The following is a 12,285-nucleotide window of genomic DNA, read 5'->3' as shown; positions in this document are numbered from 1 at the left end:
CTCCTTCTTGGGCTGCATAGCAGAACTCAGTTCCTAAGAATACTTCCTGGACATTTTACCTTATGCAGTGGTCCCCAACCTTGGGCCTCTAGGTGTTCCTGGACTTCAACTCCCAGAAATCCTGGCCAGCAGATGTTGTGGTGAAGGCTTCTGGGAGTTGTAGTCCAATAACATCTGGAGGCCCAAGGTTGGGGACCACTGACCTTATCTATCCAGACCCCAGAGGTTCCTATCTCTGTACCATATACAGTGGTACCATAATTCATTTCGCAGTTAATGTTGTCTTGCAAAAAATTCGTCTTGCGAAAGACATTTTCCCATAGGAATGCATTGAAATCTAATTAATGCATTCCTATGGGCAAAAAAAGTCAGAACAAAGTCAAATTTGGTTTACAAAGGCTTTATTAAGTGCTCTTTAAAGCCATACATATTGTGCAGATGATTTCAAAATTTTCAATCAAAAAACTTTAAACATCATAGAAAAACATTTAAAAATCAGCAAACATGAGGCAGGAACAAAAAGCGGAAAACATTTTTTCTTGCAAAGCATGGCTATAGGATCATTCGTCTTGCGAGTCATCATCCCCATTGCCAAAACCATTTGTCTTGTGAGGTTTTTGTCCTGCGAGGCATTCGTCTTGCGAAGCACCACTGTACTGGCTTTCTACAGTATATGGCTTTTCTGGTAAATTAAAATGTTTTTGTATTTATTTATTTATTTTATTTATTTATGTGCTGTTCTTCTCTCCAAAGAGACACAGAAGAGTGCACAACACAATAACGAAACATATAACAACAAAATATTCAATATAAATGATCAAATACAATAAAACCTAGCAAAAACACAAACATTAATGTTTAAACTAGGCATGTATAAAAATGCATGTCACGTAAATGGTGAAATAGCAGTTCCTAGCCTCCAAAGACCTGCAAAACAACCCTGCCTTATATTTCCTGCCCCTCATCCCCATCCCTGCATCTCTTGAATTTAGGAGATAAAGGTAGCTCGGGCTCCCAGGAACACTGACAAATTGTATCAGACTAGCAATCACCCTTCTTTTACATCTCTGGAATGTAGTGAAGCATACTGAAGCACTAGAAGGTCTCTTACACTCATTTTGGAATCTAGTCCCTTTGGTGAGCTGCAGTGATTTACATCAATCAGTAAAACCCATCTGCAGCTTTCAATCTGGTGAAAAGTCAACATTCTTATCTTCAGAGAAACCACAAACAACAATATTGACTAAAATCCAGTCATAAGCTGCAACTAGGCCCATTGAGTCAATGGAAATTACACAGGAATTAACTTGCTAAATCCCTTTGATTTAGTAAGACTACTCTAGTTCCAACTTCCTACTCAATTTCAGCCATTCCCCCCCCTTTTCTAGGCATGAATTACTGTATTTTTCGCACCATAAGACACACTTTTTCCCCCCAAAAAAACATTGGGGAAAAAGTGTATGCGTCTTATGGAACGAAATCCCCAGATTATTTTTTCCTGTTTTCTTCGCCTAAAAATTTGGTGCGTCTTATGGAGAGGTGCGTCTTATGGAGCCAAAAATACGGTACCGTAACTGTGCAGTTGAGTGTGGTTCTTACATGGTTCTCTTTACACTGTAAGTCTGATGACAAAAACAGATTTATTTCTATTGGCTTGCATGCTGCTCTGGAATCCTTTTTGATTCATAAGCATGCTATGAATACTTTAAATAAAAAACTACCTATTGGCATATGAGATTTAAAAACGCTCTGCATGTCTGTAATCAGGCAAATTAATACAGGTCTATCACTTTCGGTGCTTGGGACCCCACTGTCCTAGTTCACTGGTTCTTAACCTTGGGTTACTCAGGAGTTTTGGACTGCAATTCCCAGAAGCCTTCACCACCAGCTGTCCTGACTGGGGTTTCTGGGAGTTGCAGTTCAAAAGCATCCAAGTAACAAAGGTTAAGAACCACTGTCCTAGTTAATTGATAAGTCAGTGTGATTCATAGCACTGAAACAAACAGACCTGCTTGAGATAATTTAAGAGGAGTATTTTGCCAAAAAGAAAAGTTTAATTGCTATTACATTTCCAAATTCAGATATACAGTGGTGCCCCGTATAGCGAGGTTAATCCGTTCCGGATTAACCTTCGCTATACGAAATCTTCACTAAGCGGGAAGTAAAAAGCCATTGGAACGCATTAAACTTCATTTAATGCGTTCCAAATCGGCCCTAAACTTCCCACTTAGAGAAGTTTCCTGGCCCCGGGCAGCCATTTTCGCGCCCTCCCCTCGCTTGCCGAGGGCGCGAAAACGCCGCGGGGGGCCATTTCGGGTCGTTTTGAAGCCGCAAAACAGCTGTTTTGCGGCTTCAAAACGACCCGAAATGGCCCCGCGCGGCGTTTTCGTGCCCTTGGCAAGCGAGGGGAGGGCGCGAAAATGCCGCGCGGGGCCATTTCGGGTTGCCCGCGGCCGTTTTGAAGCCGCAAAACAGCTGTTTTGCGGCTTCAAAACGGCCGCGGGCAACCTGAAATGGCCCCGCGCGGCGTTTTCGCACCCTCGGCAAGCGAGGGGAGGGCGCGAAAACGCGGCACGGGGCCATTTCGGATAGTCCGCGGCCGTTTTGAAGCCGCAAAACAGCTGCTTTGCAGCTTCAAAACGGCCGCGGGCAACCCGAAATGGCCCCGCGCGGCGTTTTCGCGCCCTCCCCTCGCTTGCCAAGGGCGCGAAAACACAGCGCGGGGCCATTTCGGGTCCTCCGGCGTCTATTTTGGAGCCGCCAATCAGCTGATCGGCGGCTCCAAAATGGCCGACGGACGCCCCAATCGTCGCAAAGCGAGGTGCGGCGATTGGGTGCTCCGTATAGCGATCCCGAAAAAGGGGATCGCTATACGGATTCGTCGTTGTACGGTGCGCTCGCTAAGCGAGGCACCACTGTACTTGCATTTCTTCTTTTGTCCTTCATTACAGAACACATTATAATGAAGATATGGTCAAACCGCTCTAGTCTTATACACATACCTGCTAAACTTCCAAGTGTGAGTTTCCGGCGTCCCACTTTCTCAACAAGCCAGACTCCAACAAGAGTGAAAAGGAAATTAGTGAATGCTGTCACTGCAGCAAGCCAAATTGCAAGTCGGTCATCTTGAACACCTGACATCTGCATAATGGTAGCACTATAGTACCTATAGTAATGGAAGACAACAATATAAAAACATAGTCAGTAATGATTTCACATGCAAGCCTGTATTAGAACACTATTATTTCTCTTTGGGGCACTTGCATCTTGATTTTCAATGGAAATACAAAACTGAAAAGAAAGATATCATACATATAAGAGCCTTTCATGGGGGTGGCACAAGAAATGTATCCCCTTCAAAGATTTTGAAATTCCACTGCATATCCTAAGAACATTGTTCTTCCCAACTGTTATTAGAAGCTATTGTGAGCAAAGCACTGAAAATATCCATACAGAAGTCACAAACTACAGCCATGTGAAATGTAATCTTCTAGCTGGGTATAAGAATGAGCCCTCTGAAACTGACATTTGTATTCCCTGTTGCTGTAACTGCGGTAAGAAGACTAAATTCTTTCAGCTAAATGCATCATATCATTCAAACGTGTTGCAGAGTAAAAGGTGCCTGTCACAGCTTAGATCCACTTTACCACAGTCACAGAGCAGACATTTCAAAATAATTCTATGTGTTAACTTCAAGTGGTTTAGGTTTTTTGGAAGGTCCTGAATCTCAGCCCTATACAGCAGCAGTCCCCACCTTTTTGGGACCGTGGACCGGCTAAGCCTCTGAGGAAGGCGGGACACCCCCCACGATCATGTGGGTGTGGACTTTCAGGTGCATGCATGAAGCGGTGGGGTAGAGTATGCACACCCGCCAGAACGAGTGCTCCCCCACCCCTTCGTGCATGCACAGGAGCACTCAGGCACATGCATGAAGGTGTGGGGAAGAGCTCACGCTAGTGCTGACACATGTGTGCATGCACAAGGCAGCTGTGGGGAGGGGAGTAAGTGCAGGGGGGCGGGAGATTTGTCTCCGCGGCCCAGAGCGGCACTGGGCCATGGACTGGGGGTTGACAACCTCTGCTATACAGCACAACATCCCATCTCTGTTTAATGTGATATATTCTTCAGGAAATAATTTTTCAGACCAAATCTGAGACAGACCTATTTCTCTTGAATTTTTAAGAAATGCAACAAAGCTGCTGGCACACAAATATCAAAACAGATTTCTAAACTATTTCTACAAGCAGAAGTATCTTGTGCTTCACTGAAAATTACGTATTTTGTCAAGAACACATCCTGCCAGATGAATCTTACCCTTATGTTTTTAATCAGGTAACCTCCCTAAGTAGATGGTGGGAATGCTGCAGATATATCTTGACTTCAGCAAAGCTTTTGAGAAAGTGTCCCATGATACTCTGATTAGCAGCCTCACTAGGTGTGAGCTGGTTAGCACAAGTGTCAGGTGGATACACAGTTGGTTATAGATTTGTACTTGGAGAGTGCTCATCAAGGCTCCTTCTCAAACTGAAAGAAGCTAACAAGGTTAACAAGGTTAGACAAGGATTTGTCCTGGGCCTGGTGATCTTCAATATTTTTATTAATGACTCGGACAAGGGGCTGCAGAGAATACTGCTCAAATTTGTGGATGACACACAATTGGGTGGAATAATTAACACCATGAAAAAAAGAACAACATTCAAAAAGATCTTGATAGGCTTAAGCACTGGGTTGAAAAGAACAGAAAGAAATTTAACAGGGATAACTGTAAAGTACTGCACCTAGTAAAAAGAAACCAAACACAGAGTTACAAGATGAGGGATACTTGGGTCAGTAATACTATGAGCAACAAGGATCTTGGAATTACTGTAGATCACAAGTTGAATATGAGCCAACAGTGTGATGTGGCTGCAAAGAAAGGCAAATGCTATTTTAGATTGCATTAACTGGAGAATAATCTACAAATTCTGTGAAATAATAGTCACTCTCTATACAGCACTGGTTAGGTCTCATTGTGGCATTCACCCTTGTGCCCCCTGCTTGTCCTTCTGTCACAAAGGCTCACATCACATTTTCCTCTCACTGCCATCTGTAGATTACCTCAATCCATGATACAAATGACATATATCAGAGCACTTGTCTTGTAAACAGGAACAGAACTTATTTACTGAAGTGAAGCAGAAAGACTAATAACAGAGGTTTCTCAGATAAACATTATACACAAGCAAATCATTAACAGTTTTCTCAGTACAGTGGTGCCCTGCTAGACGCTTACCCCGCATAACATCGAAATCGCTTAACGATTACTTTTTTGTGATCGCTATTGCGATCGCAAAACGATGGTTCCTATGGGGGAAATCCGCTTTACATTGATTAGGTCCCTGCTTCGCGAACCGTTTGTTCGTAAATGGATGTTTTTTCCAGCTCTGCAAAATGGCTTCCCTCCCCTTGCAAAATGGCTGTTTTCCGGACAGAAGCTTCGGAAGACAGCGATTTTAAACAGCTGACTGGCGGTTCTCTATGGGCAATCTTCGCTGAATGATGAGGTATTTCCCCACTGGAATGCATTAACCAGTTTTGAATGCATTCCGATTTCGCTTAACTGCGATTTTCCTGGAAGGGATTACTGTCGTCAAGCGGCACACCACTGTACATACTTCTTTTCTCTTGCTATATCATTACCACCTTCTCTACCTATTTTCTTAACCAGCGTTATCTCTCAGTATTTGTTCCCTCTCTCTCTCTGACGAACCAGCCCTTATCTCTATCTGTTTCTCATCCCAGTCTCTATCTGACTCCTCCTTCTCCCACTCAAGATCTTCCAGAAGTTCAAGAGCAGAAAGAAATATTTTCACCTCAGTGTTTCTAAAAACCCAATTCTAGTGTTTGTCATCCCCTCCACGATCATTTATTCTGTAAAGCAAACAGGTCTTAACTGCTCACAGAAGGCCATGCTGTCCCAAATATTTTGCATTATAATGGGAATAATTCACATGGTCATTATATTTTTAGGAAAAATACATTTTCCCCAGCTACTGTGAGGACTGTAGCTAAATAAAAAAATAAAAATAAAAAAATGGGAATTCTGAGGAGCAGTGGTAGTGATTCTGATTACAAGTTATGTCATCACCTCTGGCACTCGGAATGTGTAAACCCTGGTTTTACGAAACCACTGCCTGAAATTCATCACTAAGCCGTAACTATAGTAAGCCCATTGAATCAATGCAATTGAAGGGGAAATTGGTTCTCTGTTGATTCAAAGTACCTACTCTAGTTGCAACTTATTAGTGGATTTCAGCCAATGTGTGTTAAATCCATAGCTGCAGGCTTCACTTGTCTATTTTTGTTGTTGTTGTTATCTATTTTCCCCCACAAACTGGAATGATACTTCTAATTAATCTCATGACCACAAGAAAAAAACATAGTGAAATGCTAAACCATAAGAAACCAGTCTGTGTCCTTCTTTTTTACTCATCCTATCCACCATGAGAAAGAGATCAGAAGCTTTTGCTTCTAACTACGATAACAATGTTCAAACCAAGCTATGGTCAACCTTAATCATGGTTTAGGGCTTCTTTTCCGCATATGGAACAAAACTTACATTCATTCCTTGATACTGTAATAGAGGAACTGTAAACCATACTCTTCTAAGGACTCAAGATTAGGAAAAGTAGCCTAGGTAATAAGCTCGGACTGTAACCCACAGCATAAACTTAACTATGGTATATTAAAACTAGACAAGAACACTACTGGCTTGTATTTTTTGAAAACAACATACAATGATGACATAGCAAAAGCTTCCAATCCTCTCCACGTGGCAAAGACACAGAGGGAGCAAAAGAAGCTAAAACATGTAATGCTAAACCATAAAAGCCCTTTCTGGATGAAACAATGGGTTATAAATTAAATAAATAAATAATAAAAATCTTCTGATGAATTCTCTTTGGAAAGCATAGTGAACAGCTGCCTGAACAACAAGGGGCACTAGAAAATCTTTATTGACATTAGTTGAATATTTAAAATAAAATAAAGATTCCTGTTGACAGAAGACCATAGATTAAGATAGTAACTTATAATTCTCAATTTGGCTGTTGCTGTCAACCAAGACCACAAGAGGGCGTTTCTGGGCCAAGAGCATACCTTCAGGTAAGTGGTCTATTTAGCTATTCTAACCTCTAAGTCTGGGCAACCTGGAGAACCAATTTAATGCCTTTTAGGATAGAGAAAGAAAACATTTGGAAATAAACTACAAAATAACAGTGCAGTTCCATACTGTCAAAGGACAGCACTGGACTTATGGTGGTATAGGACGAGAAGACTAAGGTCATATCATTAAAGGACTGAAAGGTGTATTTTAAATATGTATTTGCAAGAGTTTGACATTAATATAAATTAAAAGGACTACCATATGCCTCTTTACCATCTTAATACTGCTGCCTACAAAGTATTGAAATTTTATGGAAACAAACTTCCAATGTATCTCTGAAGATTCTCAGCCATCCAGGTGAGGTTATTTGGAAGTTGAGTCATGGCAACTGGACTTCTTTCTTATTAAGTTGAAACATTTCATTGCTCATCCAAGTAGCTTCAGTCTGAGGAGAGTTGGTAGGAGACCCCTGATATATCCTCCATGTTGGTTTCACTTCCCCCTGGTCTGAATAAGCTTGTTTGATGCACAAATAATGGGGGGGGGGGGGGGTTTGAGTGAAAATCCCACCTCTGCACTCCTTCTTCACTCATTGTCATGGGTCATTAATAATCGTTGGATATCCATAATCTTTAAGGGCTATCTTCAGATGTCCATCTTCCTTCTTCTTGGTTTCTGTGGAAGTGGGGATGTTTCTTGCTCTGTGGTTTAGCCTATGGATATCCAAAATGGGCCTTTAACAAGGCAATGTCCCAACCCAGCAGGACAATGGAACAGTCTGAGACCCAGAGCTGATGGAAGAACTTGTCATTCCATACATGGCATGTAAGTCTGAAAAGCTTTAAAGGGTTTTTGGTAAACACCACATACCCATGCACTTCAAACCCACAAACACACTAAGGCAGAGATTCTTCCACCCAAAAGACCGGACACCAAAGCACAGGAGTAATACAGTGTATGCAGTCCAATGCAAAGAGGAGTGTTCGGAGCTCTACATTGGAGAAACCAAACAGCCACTAAACAGGAGAATGGTCCACCACAGGAGGGACAATGGTTCAGGACCCATAATCAGGAGTGTTCTTTCATTTGAAGGACAAAGGACACTCATTTGATGAGCAAGATGTACGCATTTTGGATCCAGGAGATAGGCGGTTTTAGAGAGGGGTCAAGGAGGCCATACATGTGCATTTAGAAAATTCCTCACTCAACAGGGGTGGAGGCCTTAGATATAATTGTCTCTTATTAATCATGCTGCCCATTCATCCCAGAAGCATCAGGACTGCACACCAAAAAGACCACTCTTAATGACTGTTAATGGCCCATGACAATGGGTGGAGAAAGACTAGAGGTGGGATTTACACTCATTCTCCCCCCCCCCCGCATCCTTTGTCCATCTAACAAGCCTAGTCAGACCAGGGAGAAGTGAAACCAACATGGGGGATATATCAGGGGTCTCTTACCAACTCTCCCTCAGACTGAAGAAGCTACTTGGATGAGTAGCAAAACATTTCAATCTAATATGAAAGAAATCCAGTTGCCATGATTCAACTTCCAGAAAAACTTCCAATAATGAACAGCCAGCTCTAGCTAACTGTCCTGTTTACATTTTTACTCAAAAAAAACCAAAACTCTTGGTGTTGCAACAAAAGACCTGCTTAGATCATAGATTCAGAATTTGGATTTTCAATTCAGTGTCACTATGAGTAGCAGCAGTATTGCAAAAGAACATCCGGAACTTGAACCAGTCTGCCAAATTTCATACACATAGATTTTGCTAAGGCAGCCTTTACATTCATTAATTCATTAGTTTATTTGTTTGTTTATTTATTTATAAAGGAACCTGTCTCTAATTCTTTTTCTAAAATTCTGATTAAATATGAAGGCATAATTGCACATTCCAGAAAACCAAAGCTAGCCAACTGTGAGACAGGTGGCGGAGTATTTGTGAAAGACAAGCCTTTACAGTTGATAGGGGACCAGGAAAGATTATTTTTCTTATTACTTCATCATGGGTTGTAGGGGCAATAAAGTCTGTTGCTGCTTCCTGCTCAGCTGATGGTTTTACACTGAGCAGTGGAAAAGGACACACCAAGGGTAGGAAATTGGGTTCTTATCCCACCCCCAGCTGTGGCTTCCTGGCTAGTGCTCACGGCTCTCCCATTATAAGCATGCATCACCTTTAGGAATAAGTGCTGCTGTATTAGTCAGCTGGGCAGACTGCTGGAAGAATATGACAAGGTAGAACTCAACACACCTTGCTAGACATCTCAGTAACATCAAACCTCCACCAAAAATGGAGCAGTGGTATACTCCCAGAGATTCACAGTCATTGTAAGTCAAAAACAATCTGAAGGCTCATAACAAGAATACTTAACAAGGAGCGAAAGGAGCCATAGTGAACCCTAATGCAGCAATTTATGCAACATACTCAACATCTATGGAAACGTTTATGGAGGGAAGGCTATGTCTACTATGTTGTAGGTCCCATTACATCCAATAAAAAACTGTTTACTGCAAATATAGGCAACCCAAAAGGGAACTGTATACAGACATTTCCAGATGGCCAATACAGAAATCAAATAGACTACATAAACGGTCCCCAACCTTTTTGGGGCTGCAGAGCGGTTGGGAGGAGTGGGGTCACCCCTGAATGAGCACAGTGGGCATGTCATGCTCACGTGGGGGAGTGTGTCATACGCAGGTGCGGCACGCCCCCTGTGAGAGTGACACGCCCAACGTGTGTGCGTGCAGGGGTGGAGATCCATATCTACGGCCCAGTTCCAGCAAGCCCATGGACTGGCACTGGGCTGCAGACCGGGGGTTGATGACCCCGGACTACTGTACATAACTGGAAGTAGTAGATGAAGAATCTGTATTCTAGGTGCGAACACAGGCCCAGAAGCATATTGCAGTACAGAGCTAGAACTGCTCATATCAAAAATTAGAAAAAACCTGAAGAATGCTTAAAAATCATAGTGTCAAAATAAATTTTAAATAATATGCCTGACGAATTTAAACTGTATATAAAGAATAGATTTGCATTACTAAACTCAATAGACTGTGAGCCAGAAGAACTATGCTTTGAGACTAGAGATGGCAATTTTCATACTCAAAAGAAAAGAAAAACTTAGATGAATGACCATTGAAACTTTTGAAACTATTGAAGACACAGAAAAAACAGAAGTAAAAAGTGACATACAGAATCCTAAATGGAACTTTCCAGCAACGTACATTTTTCCATGTACAAAACCCCCCAATGTATAAAACTACCCCCTAATTTTGACCCTTGATGGAGGTGGAGGAGCAGTTAATGGGCAACTGCTCCTCCACCTCCGTCTCCTGCTGCTGCTGTCTCCGCTACCCACCCGATCACCTTCTCCAGTGCAACTGCTGGGGCTCACCTCCAGCTCACATCACTGCTTTGAACCCTGCCCTAAGGAGACGATTGCTGGAGGAGTGAACTGGCGGTGGCACCAGGAAGAGGTGCCCAAGCGCGCTCAAGTGCTTGTTTGCCTCTGCCTATGCCTCCTGCTGCCTCCGCCATGAAAGGGGACAAAGCAGTGATGTGAGCTGAGGTCGTCAGTCCCACTGGAGATGTTGATCGGGCAGGCGGCAGATGCAGCAGCAAGAGGCGTCCGAGTGCATGGGAATGCTCCTTCACCTCTGTCTCTGCCTCCTGCTGCTGCTGCCTCAGTACCACCGGAGGGGACTAGCTGTGAGCTCTGGAAGAGGCAATTGGGCAGCAGCAGCGGCGAAGAGGTGCCTGAGCGCACACGCAACTGCTTCCTTCTGTGTATAAAACAACACTCAAATTATTTTAGGAAAAAGTGTTGTTTTATACACAGAAAAATACTGTGTACATAAAGACAAAGAGAACTACTGCAGCAATCAATGTAAGAAACAGAAGATAAGTGCAAAAGAGGAAAAACAACAGATCTTATTTGTAAAATCCAGAGACAATTGAAACAAAAAAACAGAAAAAGTAAAGAGAAGAGATGCAAAAAAAACAGATTCCTTTGAAAAAGAATCCTAAAATGAAGCACCTGTGATTATAGAAAGCCAAGTGAAAACTCTTCTCAAAGCATTTGGAAGGATTAAATCACAAGGAGTAGATGGAATACCAGGATAATCATTTCAAGCTACAAAAATTGAATATATAAACATCCTAACAAGAATATAATATTAAAAAAATCCAGACTGTGAGCGTAATGGGACTTGAAATCCCTCCCTTAAAATACTTTCCATTTCTGTTAATGTGCTTTTGTAATGGGGTTTTTAACATAATTTTAGAACAAAATCCTATTTTAATGGCTGGTACGAAACAGGCAAAATATGTATTTTATATTAATTCATTTATCTACCACAATTTCAGAACAGCTGTTGAATCAGCTTCATGTATCTAGTCTCAATGTAAGCAATTAAGATGGCAGACATCGATCAGGTAGGCTAGTGAAGCGAAGCTGGGTTTGTGGGTATAACATTTTCAAATGTCTGCCTAAAAAGGGATTGAAAATAAAATAGCCAACGTTATAATGCCATTGTACAAAATGATGGTAAGGAGTATACTCCGCAATTGCAGTACTCTGTACAGTTTTGGTTGCCACACCTCAAAAAAGACATAGTGGAATTGGAAAATGTGCAGAAGACAGCGACTAAAATGATGACTGGGCTGGGGCACCTCCCTTAACGAAGAAAGACTATAGTGTTTGGGGCTCTATAGTCTAGAGAAAAGGCACCTGAAGGGGGACATGATTGAGATGTATAAAATTATGCATATAAAGTGGATAGAGGGAAGCTCTTTTCCCTCTCACACAATACTAGAACCAGGGAACATCCACTCAAATTTAATGTTGGGAGAGTGAGAACAGACAAAAGAAAACATTTCTTTATCCAGTGTGTTGCTGGTCTGTGGAACTCCTTGCCGCAGGATGTGGTGATGGCATCTGGCCTAGATGCCTTTAAAAGGGGAGTGGACAAATTCCTGGAGGAAAAGTCCATTGCATGTTACAAGCCATGATGGTGATGTATAATCTGCAGACTTAGAAGGAAGTTACCTCCAAATGTCAGATGCAGGGGAGGGGCATCAGAAGACACATATCTATTTGTCTCGTGTGCTCCCAAAGGCATCTGGTGGGGCCACT

General features: G+C 42.2%; 1 protein-coding gene across 3 annotated transcripts in view; it reads right to left on the bottom strand.

Moving 5' to 3' along the window:
• The window catches only part of SLC2A13 (solute carrier family 2 member 13), a 191,765-nt gene that overhangs the window by 83,984 nt on the left and 95,496 nt on the right, over nucleotides 1-12,285 (bottom strand). For all 3 annotated transcript variants that reach the window (XM_073000644.2, XM_020796984.3, XM_078394382.1), the window contains exon 5: nucleotides 3,003-3,166. In XM_073000644.2, the coding sequence (XP_072856745.2) occupies nucleotides 3,003-3,166 (164 nt within the window). The remainder of the gene's footprint in view (nucleotides 1-3,002; nucleotides 3,167-12,285) is intronic.

Source organism: Pogona vitticeps, chromosome 5, assembly GCF_051106095.1.
Source record: "Pogona vitticeps strain Pit_001003342236 chromosome 5, PviZW2.1, whole genome shotgun sequence".
Lineage (NCBI taxonomy): Eukaryota > Metazoa > Chordata > Lepidosauria > Squamata > Agamidae > Pogona > Pogona vitticeps.
The sequence above is the reverse complement of the archived record's forward strand: the minus strand, read 5'-3'. Positions and strand labels throughout refer to the sequence as shown.